The sequence below is a fragment of the Buteo buteo genome, chromosome 1 (genome assembly GCF_964188355.1).
Source record: "Buteo buteo chromosome 1, bButBut1.hap1.1, whole genome shotgun sequence".
NCBI lineage: Eukaryota > Metazoa > Chordata > Aves > Accipitriformes > Accipitridae > Buteo > Buteo buteo.
Window position 1 is genome coordinate 1,588,077 of NC_134171.1, and position 23,562 is coordinate 1,611,638.

The window sequence follows — 23,562 nt, forward strand, 5'->3', positions numbered from 1 at the left end:
GCACCCACTTCTAGGAATGAAAAGATGCTCCGAGGATGCCTCATCCAAGGATGCCCCTCCAAGGATGGTGCACAGTCACTTACTTTTCTTCGTGAGCTACTGGCAGTGTGGAAATCCTGTATTTTATAGCTGGACCAGGCTGCAAATTCATTTCAAACAGGGCAGCAACTCCTGTTAGATCGTAACGCTATAGTGCTAATGATTTGGGCTGAACTTGGACCAGCAGTAAAGAAACAGCCCTACCTTGCCACTAGCAATCCTGCAATATCCTCTTTTACTTACAATTCACCCTTTTGGAGATAGTTCCTTCCCTCCTCGAACCCCTCTCACTCTTTCCTTTCACCAGTGAAGCTCATCCCACATTTCTGGGGCTTTCACAAATATCTCTGCCATTTTTCTGCATTGCTTTAGACAGATGTGGGCTTCTACACACCTTATCTCCTACAATTTGTTTAGCAAAGTGCAGAAATTTTAATGTGTTTCTAAATAAGCCACTGGAAAAAAGACCCTTGAACCCACGAACGAACCAGCAGAGACACCAAAGGAGCTGGGTGCCTTTTAGATGTACCCTGATTGTTCCTCACTTGCTCTCACCCACCATTGCCTGCAAGGGTACGCAGGGACCCATCAGCAATGTTCAGTGACTGCATCTTCATAGCACTCCTCTAAAGGAAGAAACTCCAATATATACAAAAAAATCCCAGACCTACATCTCCTACAAACCACTGAACCAGGTCTACAGCTTCACAAATCAGATTGCAGCATCTGAATGACTTGCCTCCCCTGTCCCACGAGGCTGTCGGGAGGATCACTGCCGTGCATTGCTTTGAAGATAAGGTGCTGCAGTGCAAATGCAAACAGCCTTCTCCTCAGCTGGGTCCTTTCTAATCCAGTTCTAGAAGAGAAAAGGCTGCTTCCATGTGTCTCGGTCTTTTTTAGACCAATTAGCTGTCCTCCCAGTCTCCAAAACAATTTTGACTCACTCAAAAAGGAAATATTAATATTTAAGGAAGATAAATCACCCCAGATCCATCTCATAAATCATTGTGGGCATCTCTCCCCACCCTCATCTCTCCTGCTAGCCATGCTTCATGCTCTGGTGCAGAGACCAATCTCCCTGTCAAATTCCATTACTTGCTTGCATTAAGTACTCCCAGTACGATTTGTGGAAGTGGTCTCCAGGTGATAAACCACCCCTGTGCAGCCACATCTCCTTTTTTAAGGAGAAATCCAGCAGCTGAGGAATCCAGCCATCTCCAAGCACCTCCTGACTCCAGAGGGCACCTGCCCTACGCCTGCTCACATGGCCACCAGCCACGCTGCTCAGGACTGCCAACGGAGGGGACGTTCTGGCAATAAACCTGGCATGAACAAGAAGATGGATGAAAGCCCTTCCAACCTCTCTGCACGGGAGGCAACACTATTTAGCAGTTTGTTCCAGTGATAACAGAGCCAAGAAAGCACCTTCTCCTCAACACCACCTCCAGGTACAGAGAATGGGGACAGCCACTTTCATTTCTCCTTTGGTGTCTTCTCCATCCACAGCAAATCGGTCCTCATTTCCATCCTGCTACCAAATCTTCCTGCTGTGATAGAGGAGGCCAAAAGACAGGAGCCATGCAGAAGGCTGCACAGTTTTGGGGCTGTAACGCCTCCTAAAACAGCTCTGGAGAGCTTGAACATCCTTCCAGTAGAGCAATCACAGTGGCATAAACAAGCAGAATGGAGTGAAGGAAACTGCCATTGTGTATTATTAGTCTTTTTTTCCTGTTTATAGTCAAGCTCATGAAAGATGCCCAGTGTGTGCCGGTGTACTATCATCCTGGGCACCCAGTAACAACAAATAAATAACAGTCCAGGAAAGAAGAAAGATCTGAAATTGCTTTTAGGACAAACACAGTGTTCAGTGGATTTGCTATTTCAAAATACCTGCTGATTGAAGATACTCGTAAGTATATATCCAGACAGCTCAGAACAAATCTTATTTAAAGGAAAAAAGCTGTTTGAGCAAAAATGAAACTCCCTGATGATTATTTTTTTCCTATTCAATGGGACACTACTCAGCCAACTGCAAAAAACAACATAAAATACATTTTTTGATCGCAATAACAGCATAAACACAGGCATATTTTAGACAGCAGAGAAAAGAAAGAAACATATGCTGCCTTCCAACAGAGCAATATTTTGATGTAAGGCATCCAGTGACTTGACAAACATTTGGAAATGTATCTGCAGTTCAAATAATAGACACCCTCATACTGGGATCTCTTGAAAAAAAATCTTGAATGTCCATTAAGCTGGAAATTAACAAATCTAAAATATAGGTGGCTAGTGAATTATGACCCTGCTTTTACATGGTGGACTGTGATATTTCCCTCATCCACGTATAAGCAGACTTGCAAATACTTAGGGAGACTCTCACTGAAGCCCAGTTTCTGGAAACACATGAAATAGCTTGCTTTAAAAATAGATTTGTTATTTCATAACACTTGACAGTCCAAGGCCCCATTTCCATCACACTCCATAAAGCCTGAGCAACCATTAGTTTCAACAGCACCATCAGATGCCCGTGTGCTCCTCAGACCAAAAAAAAGAAAGCAAATCGGTGGAGGTGGCTTACCGGGAGGTGGGTGAACACAGCAAACGTGCTGCGTAGAAAGCCAATAAGATCTACAAGGTAGTCGCTGGCCTTGCTGCCGGGCTCCATGGCCATCCAGTCGTAGTCCGCCAGCTGCAAGAACTGGTCTATCTTCTGGTTGAGGTTAGTGTAAATCTCCTCCTCGGCAGCATGGCGGGCATCCTGGGGAACGAGACGATGTTACATGGGACGAAGTCTCCATATCACAAGTCTACACAAGTAACAGGACGTGAGATTGACCCAAACCTTAGCCCTAAAGGTAGCACAAGACAAAGTGCCTGTAGGCAACTACATGGCTCAAACTGGTGGGACATGTGCCACCAGGTCAGTGGTAGGCAAGATCAAGCTGGTGTCTGCCTCTGATGCAACCTGGGGACCAGGAGGACAAATCTGGTGCAGAATGGGAGAGAGAGAGATGGGAGAGGAACGGTTTAGACCCACCAAATCGTGTGCAAGTTTGGGGTGCAGGAGGGCACAGAGGAGCCTCTCTGCCAGAATAAGGGTAGGAGAACTCACCCTTAGGCCAAATAGGTGGATGATGCCAGAAGGGACAACGAATGGACTTCCCTGGGGACACTGGGCTTTAATCTCCTGCTGAATTATCCCAAGGGCAAACCTCACCTAACCAGTTCCCTACTGTTGTTCGAGTCCTCAGCGCTGTTGCCATCTCCTGCTCTCCAGCCACGGGACACAATTCAGACACCCCACAGTTGACTCAATTATGGCCTTAAGATTTCATACAAAGTATCTGGGTGGACACTCCTGGGTTATGATTTAAAGATTTAAAGACTGAGAAGTCTGGCAGTTTCTGCCAGCCCCAATTTTTAGGAGATAATGCTAAAAGGAGTGGAAAGATACAGAAATGTAAGTTCTGAAAATCCATTCTCCTCTTGTATGAAAGAGGAGAGCTTGCGTTCATGGCCAGATGTGTGTAACACTGTACAGCGCTCAAAAAGCAAAATGAAAATTCATTAAAAAAAAAAAATCAGGCTTTTGTTTAAAAGCTGCTTAATCCTTTAGATAATAAGTGCTGCAGTCACAGCCTGTAAATTTAGGGCTACAAAGGCTCATGATCTCAACAAAAGTAATGCTCCGAAGGACAAACCCAAATGCTGGTCTGATGGTGTAAGCTTCCCAGGATATGACAAAATTACCTTTCAGCTCAGCTTAGCTCCCTACATACACACATCCACACACGCGCTTTGAAAGCAGATACTCTCCAACCAAACACCAACAGCAACTCCCTGGAGGTGGATCTACCAGCCTTCTCACCTTGAAGGTTGTGGTCCCGTAGAGTTTCGTAGTGTGGACAGTTTCTGGAAGTACATTAGTGATATTGGTTATGAATTCCTCTAGGAACTTGCAGGATTTCTCCAAATGGGTCGTATTTATAATAATCTGTACAAGCTGCAAAGGCAAAAAAGGTATTCAACCGTCGTGCTCCTGAAGCCAGGGATGTGCCAGGTTAATGGATGCCAATTTATAAGAACTTCTGGCATGAAAAGCTGACGCTGTACAAACATACTAAGCTTTGCTACACACTCAAAGGCTCTCCTCCTTTAACAACATCAGAAACTTAAATAAAAGATAATTTTGGGGGTAAAGCATTTCCCATGACAGCCACTAATACCACAAAAGATTATTTTTTTTTAAATGACTTTCCTACATTCAGCTGTCAGTCAGTGCTCATTTCAGCACAGTTCAAATACAACAGGCTTACAAAAAAATGCCATGTCAAATCACAAGTATTCTGCCTGCTAATGAACCCTAAATAACCCATATCTTGAGTGACACTGAACAACATCATACTAAGGCATTTAACAAAGAAACTACAAGGTTTTACTTTTCTGAGGGTGGTGTGGCTGAACAGCAGATCTCACCCTGGTATCTTTTCGGTTATCATACCCACCATTATCTGCAATTTTCTTAATGCTGTCTTCCCAGCTGCCTTCTCATGGCGCTATTTCGGGACATTAAAGGCAACTACAGAGGAAAAGCCTCTGCTGAAGTCAATCAACACAAACATTTACAATCCAGAACAAAACAATCTGGGCTTCCACTTTAGGATCACTGACTTGGAAGCATCATTAATTCCTTAAGCAGATACCTTTTTTCTGAGCAGACTGCCATGAATATTTTCAAGGTGCAACATAAGCTATAACAAAACCTTCCCAAGTAGCATCTAGCTCAGATATCATGCCAAAACAGCTCTCTTACAGACATAGAAGGCATTACAATGTTCTGGATTGACATAATTTAATTGCTGGAGTATGGTGTGGCAGTCCGCAGTCACCTCCTCTAAAGAAATGATTTTAAAACACTTGCAAATGTTCTGAATGGGATGGATTAATCAGCGACTTAAGTGTTGCAGGCTCAGAAATACTGAAGTAACACTACAGAGATTACAGCACCCAACTCTCGCTAGTGCCAGATGATGTGAGAAAGGGCAACGGTCACAGTTTGGGAGGTTCAGCTTGGATATTAGAAAGGAAAAGAGTCATCAGGAAGGTAGTGTGGAACTAGAACAGGGTGCCCGGAGAAGCTGTGGGACTTCTGTTTTGGAGAAATTAAAAGTTGGTTAGAGAAAGCCACGGCTGACATGATCCAAGTGAGCAATGATCCCACTTCCAGTGGGAGGTTGGGCTAGATACCTCCAGAGGTCCTTTCCAGCCAACTCTTCTTTGATTTCAGTCAGGTTTTTGTTTTTAAGAAATCAAATTATGACCTATTTGAACTCCTCTTGTTTTGTATTTGGTCCATGAAAAGTACAACACAGGTAACTAGGAGGGCTTCTCATTTCTGAATTCCTTGGATTAATTTTGTTCTTGATTTTTGCCTTCAAACAAGTGCTCATTTGTGTTTCCCTGTGCCAGATAGCCCTAACATGATGATGATGATATATTTTCCTATAGTTTCAAGTTAATTAAATATTAGATATTTCCAGCTGTGTGAAATTCCTCCTAAACCTCTTCTCTGATCATCACAACTTACTGGTCCAGATCAGCTATCAAACTTGAAGTGCAGGGATAGAGTTGCATTCCTCTTTGTGGAGGGAGCCTTGGGAGGAGCAGGAGGGAAGAGGAATTTGCCCCCAGGGAGCAGAGAGATTCCAGGCTGTGAGATAAAGGGCTGAGGAAGCGTCCTGTGTAAATACATACTTCTGCAAATGCACTAAACTCTCCAAAACTCACCTCCGTAGGGTATTTACAGTGTCCAGAGAACATGACACTTTTCTATAGTCAATTAAACAACTGCAGCTGTATTAGTATTTACTCATTTAATAACAGCACACAGAGGTCCCCACTAAGGTATCCAAACTGCCCTGGGTACCACACACATTCCCAAAGAGCCATGATTTATGTGCATTAAACTTTTCAGAAATCTGACTTTGTGCACAAAAACACATTGATCACAAAAAGAAGATACCGATATGGAGTTTGTACTGTAGCAATGTGCTGAAACCGCCTCAAACATCACCTGTAGATGGGGACCACTCCCCCATCCTCTCACAGTTCCTGTATGGCTCTTCTCTGGTGCTCCTTGAAGTCCTCTTACTTTAAGTCAGATATATAATGCTCCGCAAATTCAAAAGAGAGGTAATGCTAACAGCAACAGCAAAAAAGCTTCCTCTTTCCAACAACATAAAGTGATTCTTGCTTTGTATAGCAATGCTGCATGGTTCCATTATTGTTTTCTAACCAAATATTTTCTAACAATGCTCCAAACCAGCATCTCTAAAGGTCCTGTAAGGAGTTCCAAGGGACCAAACCCCCTTCTGTCACCCTGCCTGGGAAATGGGTCTTCTCAAAGCCACATCCTACCTCTGTCAGCCCGACGTTTTTCCTCTTGATAACATTCTGTAAACAGTTGCTCAGCGTTCGGGTCAGCAGCAGATTTGTAGATTTTCTAATCATATCATCAACTTCAGTGGAGCTAAAAAGTAGAATTTAAAGAAAGATTTTTGAAAATGTTCTATGGAAAGAAAATCAGCTGGAGCCCTCATCATCCAGTCTCCTTCCCAACCCTCTTCTGCCTTATGCATGATCATCCCTGCACTGCTTACAGGTGCCGACATACTAACATATACCAAAATTCCAACAATTTAGGCCTTTTTGTGCATGTGTCTGTAAGGAAGGGGGACTAAAGCTAAACCTACATCCCTGAGCCTCTCCTCTTAGAGGGGCTGGTCCAGCACTGGTAAGAGCTGCCCGCAGCGTCGGCACTAACCTGTGCAGCCAAGCCATCGCGCTGCACCCAACACTGGTTTTGCACGTTCACTACGCAAGAGGAAAGGGATCAAAGACCTGCAACGGGGGGAAAAAACAAATCAAACCCCCAAAATACCCTTCTCAACCTTCTCATGGCTTTTTCTTTAACTAAATCAGAGTGGAAGTTCTTGCAACACGTTCGTATAATTTGCCAGATGGTTGGAACTGCAGCGTTGCTGAAGTTTGGGAGTTTGGCTTTCTGCTGAAGTGCTGCTGCCCCTCCAACGTGCACACCAGCAAGGTGCAACCTCTTCTTTCTGAAGGACATTTTGGAAACCCACCCCAGCACAGGCTCCTTTGATCTGTCGTTGGCTCTGCATTAGCCTTGACATCACGGGGCTTTATCTTTGGCAGCGCAGTGACAGGCAGCTGAGGGCAAAGAAAATTTCCAACTGGAAGGCTGTGAAGCATTAATAACTTTAATGCTCCCAGTAAACCAAGCCTGTGACCTTTTGCTCCTTCTCCTGTTTTACCTGACAAATGGGCCAGATTACAAAGCAGGGATGGACAGGAGAAGCAAAAGCAAACCTTGCAGTTACCCCACCGCCAGCATGCAAGCTGGGGGATATTTGGGTGCTGCTATTGGGGTACCTGCTGGTGCAGGGATGGGCGCTGCCAGCCCTTGCCCAGCTCATACCTCCCGAATTTCTGTGCCTGTTTAACATTAGAGCAGATGCACTGAGCCAAGCCCTGGTCCATCAGTGACTGATGCTCAGGAAAGCAAGACTGAGCCTTCTCCAACAGCAACCCTGTGGCCACAGCAGCCTCCTGGACCCACTCATCATAGAATTATAGAATGGTTTGGGTTTGAAGGGACCTTGAAGATCATCTAGTTCCAACTCCCCTGCCATGGGCAGGCACACCTTCCACTGGACCAGAATGCTCAAAGCCCCATCCTCCCCGAGCACCACACATCCTTCAGTCAACAACATTTTTGAAGTTATTCAGGACCTTCCTTGTGCTGCTGCATGAGAATTGCACTGAAATCCCCCAAATTCCTGGGAGAAGTGGCAAATGTTGCTCCCCGCTCGCATCTCTGAGCAAAGTCACGCTCGTATTTCCACGAGACCGAGAAAGCCGTGTCTTGCTGCAGCTTTCCCAAGGAAAAGCCCAGCTGCACAACTCCCTGTACGCCCAGCGGCTGCTCGCCACGCTGTGCTCCCCAACAGGTTTCTCTAATATTTCCTTTTCCCTGATGTTTAGAAGTCTGCTTTTCTGAGCTACACGCCTGCCAAGGGTTGACCACTGTCTCCTTCCCAGTTGGACGCAAGCAGAGCAGGGCCAGCAGCTCAGCAGGACCCAGCTCCTGAAAATTTAAATTCAATGTCATCAGCCAAAGTCTTTGTGTGGGTCTCTTCTAGATCATCACCGCTGATCCCTGCGAGTTTATTTTCCTCCTGCTTAGCAGGGAAGCGCATCCTGTGCCAGTGATGATCAGGGCTAGCCCACTTCACATCCCAGATGGACCCCTTGGGTCCTTCTCGCAGGGTTTTGATGTGCGGTCCAAGGTGATGCATTTGGGGTTTTTAAAGTGTGGAATAGAAATCAAAATGTGGGGGGAGAAGAAACCAGCCAATGAATTTTCCTGGTCTTTATACTAAGGGTAGGGTTCTCAAATAAGGTTTTACTTAAACAAAACAAAACAAAAAAAAAAAAAAAACCAAATCCCACCATGCACACACCCCCCAGGACCTCCATCATCCCTCAAGAAGAACCAGATTGTCCCCAATCCCCTTCACCAGACAATAGCATGATTAAATATAGCAAGTACAATAAAATCTAACCCTGTGATGATCTACAGATGGTAAAAAAGACAACCGAGGAGATTTAAAGCAAAGGGGTGGTACAAAAGGACCCTGTGACACCAGGGGCAGCTGCCTGCTGCTACCAGAGCGGCGTGGGAACCAGGGAAGGGGGCTGGGGAGCAAAAAGGGCTGGACCCACGCTCAGAGGGGGTAAAGAAAAAATTGCATAGGGAGCAAACAATACACAAAGCTGTATCTTTGTACAAGCACTGTGGCCCTTGTGGGATTTTCCCTGGGAAATCCTGAAATGCAATATATAGGGAGTCACAGAGCCCATCCCCAGGGATGGTGGAGGTGTGGTATGGCCAAGGCTAGAAGCAGATCTGGTGGCTGGAGCTTCCAGCTTCTACTGGAACCGAGAAAGCACAGATGAAAAACACAGGGGCTTGGACACGATGTCAGCTTTTCTCACTAAACCGACACAGCAATCAAATAGGTTGCGCTGGAAAAGCTTGCTTTCTTAATTCAAACATCAACCTGTCATCAGGGCATCGAAATTAAACAAGCCAGTTACTGTCTGGCTGCGTGTACACCCCAAGACAGTCATGCTCTTGGCAGGAGCGGGATGCTGCTGGTCTCTGCCCGACGCCACAGCCAGTGCTGACGGCACGAGGTCGCCATATCACCGAACGCTTTGCAAATCCAGGGTTTGCTTTAATCGCTCACTTCAGCTGCAGGAACATCTCAACCATGATAGCCTCCAGGGCATAAACAAGCAGTGCTTAATAATACTGCTTAGCACTTCCATGCTGCTTTTACTTCTTCAAAGCACTTCTAACTGAGCTTTCTCTGCATGCAAGCACCATTTCCAAAGGTTTCCTATTCTCACTTTGTTTGTTGGCTGCGTAAGCTAGAAAATCAGGTTGTAACTTTAGTTACACGGTGGGTCAAGCAGCCTGGTAACCCCTGCGGTTGGGTTCCACTGGAGAAGAAGGATCTGCAACACCTCCCATGAGGTCCACACACTGAGTAAGGGAAAAAAAAAATGGAAGCATTCCTGGGAAAAAAAAAAATAAAATAAAAGCAGGATTTGACCAGGCACTGGACTGTGATCCCCCAAATCTTCCTTGGTTCAACAGAAAAGGGAAGTGAGGGTGGCAACAGGAGCGATGGGTGTTAGCTGTTGCCTTGCCCAAGACTCTCCCTGCTGAAACGATGAACCAAGTAGTAGCTCACATCAATAGCCCAGACCCAGTGCCCAGACCAGTGGGGCCAGTTAGCAAAGAATAATGGTACCAGTCAGTTGTACGACACTGACTCTTGACTGTGAAGTAGAGGTCGGGTCTCGGTTCAACAGACTGGTCTGATCTCCATTCTCAATACCCAGGAAGAAAACAAAAACCGCAAATGAACAATATTGTTCATGTGGGCTGCTCACTACGTGTGTCTGATGTCAATTTGATCTATCAGCTTCAAATTGGTCAAAGTTGGTAGTGGTGTGGTTGTTACTAAGCCTACATACATAGTCTACAACCACAGATCACTAGTAACACAAAAGCAGTAACACAAGCTATCAAAGAAACTACGTTTATCTCCTCTCTCCTAAAGTTGACTTCCAAAGGTCCTACCTGATTTAGTTATTCAAGCCTCTGATATTTTTTTTTTCATTTTTAATAACTTTATGTACTTAAATTATTTTCAGCACTTTAAAAATTGTATCCAAAGTTCTTTCAGGATTGGTGCTTTGTTTGAAAAAAACCCAAAACCAAACAATTGAAGTCCTGGTAGATTAGAGCTGACATCTCATCCTTCCACCCACTGTTTTCCAAAGATATTCCCTATCTTTCAAATGGGAAATTCCACTGGAACCAGCAGAAGTCTTCCAGCGAGTGGATACTTTTAAAGACATCTCTCAATGAACTCAAATATATGCTTTTTAACAAAGGCAGAACTGCTGAAAATATAAAGGTTTTCTTTCTTCTAATCAAATTAAGAGAGCCAAACCAAAAAAATTTGCAACCCCTATAAATGCACACTAAGCTCCAAATTTTCTTCACATACTTGAAAATCAAAATAACTTTCACAAGCATATCAACATAAAGGAGAACAATCCCGTCCAACAAATACAAGGAGCTAGTTTAAAAAAATAATTAGAAAAAAAAATACAAGCTATATTTTCTGCCATAGGCTCTGTTCTTCAGGAAAAGACCGCAGAGTATTTAAGCGAACTGTCTGGGTTAATGACAGCTGATGTCCCGTATCCCATAGCAGTAGTCATGACCTTCAGGCCTCCCGTGACTGACGGGCTGACCCCAATCACTCCAGGGTGCGAGGTAAATGACAACCAAAGAAGAAAAAGAAAGAGAAGAGAAAGAAAACTTGCTGCCGGCTTTGTAGCCAAGCTTCCTAATAAAACCTAATTCAAGCTGTCAGGGTGAAATGAAGAAAGTGTCAACAGGGGTTTTCAGAGAAATATTCCAAATGTTTGGCTAGAAAAGCCGAGAGCCGGGCTCCCTTCCCCCAGCCCAAGACCGCTCCTCAAAAAGGGCTGGAAAATCCAATGTCGAAAGGAATTTTAATAACGTGTCCGGGGGGACCCCTGAGGAGGGACCCAAGGGGACACTTTTCTTCCCTTCCCTGACAAACTCAATCATCTCCGTAATGGTGAAGAGCACAAAACTCGCGAGGGAATTGCCAACGGAGGGGTTTGGTGAAACCAGCATCCGTGTGAAATAGGACTGTTCTGTCGGCTTTAGAAACCAAGATGTTTCATGGTGACCCACAGGTTAAGAGCCCTGGGAGCCACCAAAGAGAACAACCTGCCACCAGTGAAAGGCTGAGATTAAATGTGGGGTGAGAAACATCCTGTGCTTCCACATCAACCGATGAGCTACCACATCCTCTAGCAGAAGACGGAGAGAAAGCGCCTCTCCAAATTACTACCCCTCGCACAAAGGAAGAGAATTAAACCCCTGAAGAGCCTTGTGTGGGCACCGAAACATCTGGCGAGTCCCCAAAACACTGCCCTAGCTTCACCATCAGCACTGAGGCAATCGCCAGTGTCAGGCCATGGCCAGGACATGAAGCTGCCAAGGGAGGTGAACGCACCCCCCCACACCCCAATTCAACCTCTCGCTAGCATGGTGCTGCAAACAGAAGGGAAAAAGAGATTTTTACTGGAAGGAGGAATCTGTTTTTCATTTATATACCTCTACCAAGTTGAAGACATTACTGGGTGCAAGAAGAAAGCACCAACTTGCAGTTTCTGGCGAATATAGTTGTTTTCTAATCTCACACACATACACATGGGCAAAACCAGCATCAAGGCACCTTGGGATGGAGAAGGGAGGGTAAACACATGGAATATTTTGGAGGCTTTAAAAACAAACAAACAAAAAAATCCTATTATTTGTATATAAACTATATAAACTCGCATGGGAAACAAGAAAAATGAAAACCCTAAACCTGCAGCCGAAACTCATTAACACCAAGGGCAAAGCAAAACCTCAGGAGTTTTCCTGCCAATGCACTCCTTGAGGGACAGTCCGGGGAGGCCACGCGGAGCTTGTCGATGTTATACCAGGCACTGACTCAATGACAAGTGGACATCATTATCTTTCTCAAGACAACCAGATTCATCTATTTAGTACAACTGACTCAGAAACATCTTGGAGGAAACAGCCCCCTCGCTTTTTATACAGCTAGCATGGTCTTGGGCTATGTTTTCCTACATGAGGCAGCTATTTTTGAAGACTTGGCCAGGCCTTTGTACATGAAGAATGCCACCTCTCCAAGGAGACCACCAGCCAACTCCAGCCTGGACAGGGTATATCCAAGCAGTTGAGCAGCATGAAGGGTTGAGGAAAAGAATTCATATTTTAAACCTGTTGAGACCTTTCAGTGCAGACAAAACCTCCGTATTACAACCATTAGCATGTTCATCCCCTACCTCAGATGAAGGTCTTCCGAAAACTTCAGACAGGCGTAGATGAATTCCTTAATCTGATTGTAAACTTTAGGCACAAACTCAGAAAAGGGGAACTTCTTTGGAAATGGTTGCTGTAAAATACAGGACAGAATTCAAGTCAAAGAGCAGATATTTAACAGGAGTGACGACTGCTTTCCAGCAACATGTTCCAAGCAGTCAAATTAATTCTAGTATTTAGCTAAGTCCAGCAATGAAACAACAAGCCAGCATTTATTGTATATTATATAAACATTTCAGCCAAGTGAAAGACCAGATAATCACTTACAAATGGCACAAGGGTGCATAAGGGATTTGGAGTCTGAAATGGGCTGGAAGGAAACTTGCAACTAGGAGGGAGCAGGCAGCACAACAGGACCGTCGTTCCCTCTCCCAAATCCCTAACTCATATGAAAAAACCCCACTGGACAACTCCTTGACTTTTATCTCCCACCATGCACAAGGTGTTTTGCTTGGTCACCTCCCATAGTGGCTGCCCAAGGTAAGCACTCGCTTACAACACCAAAAGCCAAGAGGAAACAGATGTCCTAGACCAAATTTTCCCAACCAGCTTTTACCCATAGCACACACGTGGCTGGGAGGTGCAGAGCGTAATAGTAAGAAGCTGGACTTCACAATATAGTTTTGGGGGAAGGACTTTTCAGACTTTCTGAAATCTAAATACTTGACTTGGATCGAAAACCCTCCCAGTCCTAATTAAGTTCACCAGGCTTGGAGCTTGCTGGCTGCCAGATGTGGAGCAGAAGGCCAAGCAGGCTTTTAAGGGACACTGGCTAGGTCAAATTTGGCTACACATAGGTTTTGCAAGCACACACTTCTACAAAAGCCAAGATATACCACTTTGTTGGGCTTTTTTTTTTTTAAATATGAAATTAAAACAAATAAAGGTCAATAACACAGTTCATAAAATGGGAATAAAATACCAATGGAAGCAGATATTTCTAGTCTCTTGTCTACTGCAAGCACCATTCAGCTGCAATAGTACGCTGTGATCTGAAAACAAAATGGATGAGGTATTGCTATATGCACTTACCTCATCTACACCAGGAGAAATGCATCACATGGGAAGATGGAAAGTGTATTTGTTCTTTTCGCTTGATTTGTTATTTTTTGTTGTTTATTTGGTTTGGGGTTTTGCATTTGGCGATTTTTTTTGACACTTTCATTTGCAGTTCTCAATGCCACTAACAAGGGTGCGGGGTTTTTCTGCACCAGCAGACACGCTGTGCCAGTTTCCCCATTTCAAGATTACCTTTTCAAGTTCTGCATCCTGGAATGGGAACTGTCCAACTATTTTCTTATAAACTTCTTCATTTGTCACTGGGATAGGACTGTAGTTATCTGAATCAAGTATATTTCTAAGAAAAGAAAAGAAAAGAAAAGAAAAGTTAGAAAGACAGCTCTGTCACAACAGACTAAGCACAACTTTGCAGGTTTACTGCTAGGTCGGCAAGCTCTTAAGAAGGAGGTGCCAGTTGAAGACGTGATCCCATGGGCCTAAACTTCTCCCCATGTTTGTGACTGATGAAATCATCTTTGCTGCAGCCGGACTCAATGATCTCTCCCAGCTCCCTGCCTTCAACTTGCGTAAAGCCACAACCAGAGCTTAATGGTGACTTTAGTCCAGACTGGAGCTTCAGCAGTGGCCCCTGGCAAAGCCCAGGTGAGCTCCAGTCCTGCCTGACTCGAGGAAGATGAATGCTGAGCTACCCGGGCACTGACAATCCTCCAGCACCTCTTCCCAATGCCCCATGCTCCGAGACACGTCAATCCTCCTGGGATGTCCTGGGCGACCATTACAGGATGAGCTGGTGGCTCCAGAGCACGGCATGGGACCCTGGATAATGTATTGTGCCCTACCTGTGGGCAACTGCTCAGCTCACGGACATGTCTACAGCAGCAGCACAGGGATGTGCTGCCGATATCCCAAGACACACGTGGCTCAGTGTTGGAGCGAGGGCACAGTAACGCTGCTGCAACACCAGATTTTTGCATCCTTCCACCTATTGACTGTCAGTGTGAGCTCCAAAACAAAACCATAACCTTATCCCTCTGGGATGTAAAACCTCTGCTCTACACTGATACTATCACACAGATCTTACCACACACAGGATCCTCGCAACTGTATTGAAATTGGCTCTCACTGGGGCAGAGAGAGCCCAGGCTGAAGCTTACTGTTGCCCAACATTTAAACATGAGCTTGCCACTAATCTGTCAGAAGATCTTATTTATGGGCCAAAACTGCTCTGTAAGATACATCTCATGCGTTTGCTTAAAGAGCTTCTTACCTGAAAACTCCTGACCATTTCTTCAGCAGGGTTTCACTATACTGGTCTTGGATCTCCAACAGCATGTCAAAGAGCTGGTTCACCGGGAAGCCGTATCCCTGCAGCGAGGTGGGGGAAGAGAGCAACTTCAGATAAGAAAAAGTCACCAACAGGCAGCTGAAGATTATTTTCTCTATTTAATAGGGAGCACGCGGGCAAATTCTCCCCAACCACCACTACAGAGGCGAACAGTGCTGGTGGAGGGATTTAGGCAGTGATTTACTGAGGTGGTAGGACCAAGGGCTATTAAAGGCTGGGCTGGGTGCAAGCAGGAGGCACAAGGGCTTGGCAAGGTGGCCAAGGTTTGGTCTTTGCCCACAGGCTGACCAGCCGACGCACAGAGCAACCAGGCTGTCCACTGGGTGCCACAATTCATGCACTGCAATGCCAAAAAAGAAGCCAGGCCACCACAGCAAGCCCGTATCAGCCATTTAACCCTGCTGACGGACACCATCTGTGAGCAGCAAAACCGTCAAGCGAGATAAAGAATGGTCGCCGAAACCCATGTACCTGGAGTGTATCTGCAAAGAGGACGATGAGGTTCTTCAAGTCTAACACCAGGCTCGGGTCCGAGCAGTAGGACTGCAAAGAAGGGCAGAAATTAAAACATGGTTTTAACTGCAGCACGCGGGAAAAATATTGCCCTCAGCCCTCCTGCGTTATCACTTGAGTGATAATAAATACACAGGCATGCCATACAGTCTTACGATCAGTAGCTTTTATCCTACAGCTCCTGCCCTAACGCTGTACAGGGCAAGGGAAGGCACACTGATAAGGGTATCTCTCCTCATAACGCACTGCTCTTGAGGCTCTCCATGATGAATAAGGATTTCGGTTGCTCTAGAGATACCTGAAGTGTCTCTAAGATTACCCAGGAGCTGCTGGAGAAGCGAGAGGAGATGAAGCAAATCAGCGCGCTGTCATACCAAGACGACAGCAGCGCCTTTCATTTAATATTTAGTGTGTTGTGTCTGACGGTAATGAAGCATCGCAGCGAGGCATCCCCGAGCCCCACGCAAAGGCTGCATTGCTAAGTGGTTCAGGCTGAGAAAAAACACGCTGCATGCCTATATTTCAGCAACATTTAATGGTCAGAGCTACAATACAAGTACTTATTGCGGGTCAGGAGACTGATCAAAGCCCTAAAGACACAACTTGGTGTAGTGACAATGCTGATCATCCCCCCAGAGCCACCCCATGTTACCCACAGGCTTCGTGCGCTCTCTGGACGCAGCAGACAACCACCCTATGCTGAAATATGTAAAGTTTCAGACAGACTCTTACCAAATATAGAATCAGTGATCATAAGCTGGAAAGAGAAACAGATTTAAAGCTCACTGGAAACTCAAGGAGGAATGACTCCATTAATCAACGTGAAAGACTGGAAGAGACACATTTTCCATTTCACTGTCCAAAAAAGAAAGTCAGATAGAAAGATAATGCCCTAAAGCTATCAGAAGTGATAAAAGATGTCCCTGTCTGCAGCAAGGAAGAAAATCCAGGGATAAGTCTGGCTGAACGGTTAGAACCGAAACAGCCTCACCAACGTGAGAGCCCTCCATCAAGTCTCAACGGCAATATGGGATGGATGGCACTGGTCTATATGGGAGCTGTAGGCTGAGCAGTGCTTAGAGATGACCACAATACTAGTGTTGAGAAATCATGTAACATTTCATGATTACTGAAAAAACCCTCTCCTGGCAGCCACTTCATGCACTAAGTTTGGCATCACTTAAAACAACTTGTCATGGCAACAAAGCTGGTAAAATTGAAAAACACCATATTTGTACCTGGCTTACTCTCACGGCTTTCACCTAGCAAAAAACCCCGCTTAAAAAGAAAATAAACACAGGTTTACAACCTAGTGGGGTGTACCTCTCTGTGTTTATCCCCTTTCGTAACACAGAGGTTTAAGTGGAAGGAGGCAGCTTTCCAGTCAACAAAACTGCTGTGCCGGCCGGAGCCAGAGTGCCCCGGGAAGCCTCTGCGGTCCCTCATCCCAACGAGCTCCAGCTCCATCCCCTGGATTATCCCCACCTGCACAGGTGAAGCCAAGCAGCTCTTCAGCAACACTGCCCTTGGGCAACCATGCTAAGCTAAAGTCAGGGGCACGTAAATGCAAACTCAGTGTGGTTTGGAGGAAGAAGCATATTGTGTCTCCACGCAGAAATTTTAGGGTTTTCTCAGCAAAGAGCAACGACATCATTATCACTCGGGTACCACCACATGCATGTTACATCATGTTAGAAGCAGGCCTGCACCGACATGATCTGGCAGCATCCTCGTGCTTTTGGACGGCACTGCCTTCCAGGAGCAGCAGTGGGACTTCAGTTATTTAATACTTTGGTTTTCCTGGAGAAAATGGCCCAATAATTTGAAAATGGACTTGGGGAAAGACGTTAATGGTTTTCCTTTTATGGTCAAATGCAAATTTTTTCATCCCATTAACCAAGAGGGTTTTCAGAAAACTCCAGTGTTCCCAGCTGAACCAGTACAACATTATATCAGGTCATACAAAATTGGAAAAAAAATTGTACATTTTTTGCAATTGCCTTTGGGTTTTTTGCTCAAGCAGAGAAATACCGAAGCGACAAGCAATTTTTCCAAACTTCTTTCAGTATTAAAAAATAAGAAATCCATTTAGTGTCTCTTTACGCACAAATGATTTGCAGTTTGATAGCAGCCCATTCACTGCCATGAACTTTACGGGAATATCAAACAGGGTCATACTTCAGCATGCCAAATAGATGCTTTTTTCCCCAGTTTTCTGGGACAAACTGACTCCCTCTGCTGGTGCTTTTCAAAAGTGATCAGCGAAGTAACCAGAAAAATATCAAACCACTCTTTGCTTCTTTCCAGTCCCCCAAAATATTGAGAGTTTGGTACAGGGAAATGCAGTGCATCAGGAGGCAAAAAAGAGCTGGAGAAAGCTTTTGGGGAAATAGCAGCGTGTCTTCGTCTTATTGTTTTAAACAGGGTCATTGGAAAAGAGGCAAAACAAAGAATACTACTGTAAAAGCCAATATTTCCAGCTTGTCAAGTCATACTCAAGCAACAGTTGAGCGACCCGGGGCTTTTACTTACTGAATGTGTTCTTAGTGCTGCAATAGTTTTTGATAACGCCATCTCCCACAGCTCATCAATATAGGCTCTATTTACCAAGCCCTGTGTTGTATGCAAGATGTGATCTTCAACTACAAAAAACCTAACAGAGAAGAGAAAATGGCACTGTTATCAAAAGTTACAGGTTTTGAGACATCAAAAGAGATCTGCAAACACTGCATGCGAGGGATACGCGGCATTTGCACATCCACAAATCTCCAGAGCAAGCTCAGATATCTGTATCAAATATAGCCAACACTAAGCACTTTATTCACCTATTTTTAACATTGCAGTATTTTATATGATGTTTCACTGTATTATAGAAGTGAGCTAAAACACAGTTGCTTGTAGTAATGCTACTCTGTGTATACACAAAGGCAGAATTTCCCCTCTCAGAGTTCTCCACACCATTATTTGCACAAGAACCGCTGATTAAACTCTGCTCTAGCTAGCAGCAATCGCATTACAATTGGTTAACTGCAGAGAAAAATACTTTAACTGCAGAGAAAATACTCTCTCACACCCAGATACACCACACGCTCACAACCATTTAAAGGCAATCAATTCACTCCAATCTCCAGTTATCAAACATGCTGGCCAAAAAGAAACTATTTTTCAGGGAGCGAGTGTGGCACCATACATTTTAAACACCAATGCACAAAATCTCAGCTGTGTTTTCTTGGGGAAATTCAGCCCAGAAGCACGGAGCTCCATGAGAAGGTGAGCAGCACACATTGCATTTGCGATGGCCGCAATTAGATGTTGCAATTACTATCATTAGCTGAAGAAATTTCAACATCATACCCTATCTTTGCTAGATTAGCAGTCTTAGGTTGTCTCCTCTGAGAACTTGGCTGCTTTTGGAAGACTTTTGTCAAATTTGAGTGCAGTAAGAAGCTCATAGGTATAGAGGCTTGAGAATCACCTTCTTTACCAGGAGAATAATCAAAGAATAATTATCAAATATTAAAGAATAATTAAGGCAGAGGGCCTATTCATCTCACTAGTGGGGCAAGTAGATGCACATAGTCCGCAGAAATTATTTATCCTCAAATTCCCAGAAACGCACTTGCTGGAACAAGAGCTGGCAGGTTCCTCCATGTTCTCACTAGTGACACAGCAAAGTTCATGGATGCTACAAAATACACTCTAAAACACTTAAAAAGCCCAAACCACCTTTTTATTCCTGTTTTGGCTCCCTTTAAAGGCCCCTCAAAAAGATCAACATTCCCTCCTCTCTTTTTCTTTTTGGGCTCCTCAACAACACAGCGCACACATATTTAGCAAAGATGTATATAAAAAGAATACCTACCCTACAATTTGATTAAAATACTTCCTGTAGCCATCTAAAGTTTCATGCTGCAACAAAGAAAAAGTGAGCAAAGATTAAAACGAAGGTGCCCAAGAGCAATTGGAAATAAATTCGAGACCACCCACCGGCAACGGCATGCCCAGAGATAACCCTCCGCTCCTTTATTTGGCAGAGCAAGTTCGGGCACTCCAAGTAGAGGGCCATCGTACCATGTTTGAAGGTGGCTGCAGGACCAATCTGGCTTGTTTTCTTCTCTGCTTCCTGTAGTAGTTCTCAAAGGTTTCTCGGGCACCCTGAAAAACAGAAAAGATTAATTCAAGTAATTATAACACTTTGCATTAACTGTTAACTCACAATATGCTGCATTAACTATTAACTTGCAATATAGTGCATTTAAGATGCAAATCTCATATTCCTCCAACATATCTGTGCAACACTTTCCTGAAAAATGCGATCCAAATATCAGAAGATAAAAAGTTTTACTCAAAACACCGAGTCAAAAAAACCTGTTCAGGTATAAGAGTATTTGATGAACTCTTCTGTACCCATTTTCCAGTATCGCCATGCAGATGTGATATATAGAGGCATGCAATCAGCTTCTTTACCAGATCATAACATGGACAAACATCAGATTTACTTAGCCGTGGGGGCAGTAAAACAACCAATTTCTAGTGTAAGCAAAAAGAAAGAGCGGACAAACAATGTCAGAAATTCTTCTGCTGATTCATGGGTGCAGCGTGATGCAAAGCCACACACAACGGGGAATTTCAGAAAAATGTGCTTGTGTGGGTTATAGCAATTTATGAGACTGGTCTATATAGCTGGGAAAAATAAAATAGGGTTTTGAGTTTATTTTCTCCCAGCTTTACTGTAGGTCTGAGCCTCCAAATGAGAGCCAGTTAGTCCCAAAAGCCAAAGACCCGAGTTCCCCTCCACGGGCATGGCCCACCCACGCTGGGTGCTGTGGCGGGGACCTGAACCGCTCCTCTGGGGGCTTCTTCTGTAGGTGGCTTGTTTTACCAAGCCAGGCTACATCTGAGCATCCCCACCCAGGCAACAAACGCGTGAGGATCCTCAAATGCCATCGACCTGCTGAAGCATTCAGATGTCCGCCTACCGCCCCCGTCCCCTAGGCTATGTAAAACCTTGGTGTTTTATCCCTGCAAGTTCCTCCCTCCTCCACGCCCGCGCTGTTTTATGTCTGAAATTGGATTATAAACACTTCAGAGAAGGGACAAGGTCTTGCTTTGAACTGTTCCGAGCCAAAAAAAAACCCAACCAAAAAAACAACCCAACTCATTTGGAATTCACAAAACAAACAACACGCAACAACAAATATCACCTGAGCAAGGCACCAGACGTCAACTTTCTCTACTATAAAAAATAAATAAATTAAAAGAAAAACCTGATGCTAATTTAATGATCCTCCAGCTACTATAGCATTATACAACCAGGCTGCCTTAGGATGCCCCCAACTAAAAGGGTCTTATGAAATGTCCACAATGAACCCTTGAAGAGCTGTAGCCCGAATAGCTCCTTGTCTCTACAAGCTGGAGCTCAAGGCTTAAGCAAAAATTCAGCCTTGCTGATGTGCCCAGCAGCTCTTCCACCTAGTACTGCCCTTCCCAACGGTGCTAAAATTCATAAAAAACCCTTCTTGCGACCATGCACATGCTTTGCAAAGATTATGCAGATTTATACCATGGATTTTGTCTCTGAATTATACTTTTTATCCTAGCTGAGTATCTAGGGTGCACAGGATGAGCAGGTCCTGACCCAGGCTGGGAACATCCATCCAACCATCAGTGGTGCCAATATCCTGGCAAGGGACAAATCTGGATCAGACATAAATCCGAGCCTTTCTCCTACAGTCAAGTTAAGCATCAGCTTAAACCTACAAGTAATTTGACATTTTAAGAGAGCTTTTCAGAAACAGAAACTATCTGGGAACCAGCATTTCCATGTCATGTGTCTTCTCAATGCTCTCAAAAGCTCTGACCTCTCTTCAAGCAGTCCTGGGAGCCGGTGCTTCTCAGGACGCTGGTGTTACCCATCTCCTCTCTCTCTCTGTCAGGAGAACCAAGACAGAAGAGACTATCCCAGTCCCACCCCACCGGATGGGACCAGACTTAAGATATTTATCAAATCCTGCTGTGCCTCACCTCTCAAAACCTACACAAGTGGCACAAACCCCCCTGATCACCTCCATCCTGACCGTGAGAGCAACTCAACTCTGGTAGCATCGCTGAGATCTTTGAGTGAAGCTACTCACTAACCCAGCACAGCCCGCTGCTATCAATGAATTTGTGGTGCAAATTCAAAACTGAAGGCGGTTTTTCCCCAATTTCTTTAATAAATTAATGTATGGCACCATCGAAGGCAAGAGCACAGCAAGGCACAGCCACAGCCGCCAGCGCAGCTACAGCGGCAGTCGGTCGCTCACGCCAGCCGCCGCATTTAGCTTTATGCAACATCATATGGAAGTAGGTGAGTAATTAATTCCATTACTAAACACGCGTAAGCTGCCATTTCCCCAAAGCTACACAGGCAAGATTTTGTGGTGACCTCGAGGACTTACTGGAAACTTGCAAAGCAGCTCATCAGGAGCAGGAGGCCAGTCTGAAACCAATCAGCCCTTTTAAGACCCAATTTTGAAGATTTCTGCTAAGATTACACCACAGCAATTCAGTTCAGCTGAAATCACTTTCCCTCATCCCTCCAACTGAGCTCCAAGAAGAGATCCTCCCTGCTCACCCCACCCTCACCATGCATTTCTTCAGGAAAGAAAGGCCAAGAACTCATCCCACATGCGGCTCCGCTTGCAGCACAGCTCTGCTCATCCTCCCATCGCCCTGCGGCACCACAGGTTTTATCCCGTAGCTGTTCCCCTCATTCAAAAGCTTCTCCATTTGATGCGTCTGCTTTCCCACCAGCTCCTCAGGAGCATCCTTAGGATGGTGGAGGTCACCAGGTGCTGGGAGAGGCAGAAGCCACCAGGTCGTTGGGACACGGCAGCAGAGAGCACACGTTCCCACGGCCGAAAGCCAAAACCCCCGACCCCATCGTTCAGTTCCTTCGCCACTGGGGACAAACCACAAGCTAGGTTTCTATCGCTATTTTACTGATGGCTTTGAGGAAGATGAAGCATCTGGACCAACTTCATAATATTCTCTGAAAATGAAACTATTTTGGATTGAACTTTCAGAGGCAAAAAAATGTCTTCCACAGACACAAGAAGCAAGAGTGATCTGAGCTGGGCTGGAGATACTGCACCAAGGATTCACTATAAACCTGTCTCTCAACCTTGGAGGGAAGCCCCTTCAGCCTCACAGGGAGCTTAGAAGGTTTTGGAGGCCAGGTTCTCCTTGTTCCAACCCAACAAATGGCTTTAACTGTAGCAGAAGAGGAGGAACACCAAAAACCCTTGAAACCATTCTGCCCAAAATGTAGACCATATTCACATTTTAACATTTTCCCTAAAATTTATGGCCTAGAGACCCGCCAATTTGGCCAAACCCATCTCCCAATGCACTGTTCCCTCTATTTTCTTTTTTCAGCCTTTTCTGACTGCCCCAAGAATTAGGGCTTCTCTCACAAGAGGCTACTCCAACAAAAAATTTATCCTCCCCCAAAAAATCTCTCTTGACACTATCCACATTTTTCTTGTGCACAATTTCATCCTTTTCTCTTAAGTGCATTCCTCCATCATCTCCCTAGATCTTCTCATCACTTATGTATTATATTCTCCTAGAAATGGGAAGTCTTTCTTCCCCTTGGTGGCAGTTTTAGCTTAGACCACCCAGTTTCCCACATTTGACCTATTTAAGACTATTCAACTTATCAGGTCTTCAGATAATATTACTCCTCTGTACTCTCTTTTTTAGTATTATTTTTCCTCTGGGTAAAAAAACAAAAAGCAAAAAACAAACAAACAGGAATAAACCACACCAAATCCAGAAACAGACCACGAGACCCCGTGTTTTGTAGACTACTCATCCGAAACACTACGTAGTATTTCTACTTCGATCCCATTCTCCTCTCACAGCCCCATGCCTGGTGGTTTTTCACATTTAACCAATCCCGTCCTTATCTCCAGTTTTCAAACACAGTATTTTGGGACCTAAATGCTGTACACAAGGTAGTGTGACTCTGAGAGCATCCCTAAGCCACTCAGGCTGCCCAGGC

The 23,562-nt window shown here is 44.8% G+C and overlaps 1 protein-coding gene across 6 annotated transcripts in view; it reads right to left on the minus strand.

Moving 5' to 3' along the window:
- Positions 1-23,562, minus strand: part of EXOC6B (exocyst complex component 6B) — a 307,343-nt gene that overhangs the window by 104,444 nt on the left and 179,337 nt on the right. For all 6 annotated transcript variants that reach the window (XM_075042264.1, XM_075042035.1, XM_075042433.1 and 3 more), the window contains 10 exons: positions 19,587-19,670; positions 19,378-19,424; positions 18,048-18,168; positions 15,474-15,545; positions 14,925-15,022; positions 13,889-13,994; positions 12,601-12,710; positions 6,460-6,571; positions 3,911-4,045; positions 2,621-2,800 (listed from right to left, as the gene is read on the minus strand). In XM_075042264.1, coding sequence (XP_074898365.1) covers positions 2,621-2,800; positions 3,911-4,045; positions 6,460-6,571; positions 12,601-12,710; positions 13,889-13,994; positions 14,925-15,022; positions 15,474-15,545; positions 18,048-18,168; positions 19,378-19,424; positions 19,587-19,670 — 1,065 coding nt within the window. The remainder of the gene's footprint in view (positions 1-2,620; positions 2,801-3,910; positions 4,046-6,459; positions 6,572-12,600; positions 12,711-13,888; positions 13,995-14,924; positions 15,023-15,473; positions 15,546-18,047; positions 18,169-19,377; positions 19,425-19,586; positions 19,671-23,562) is intronic.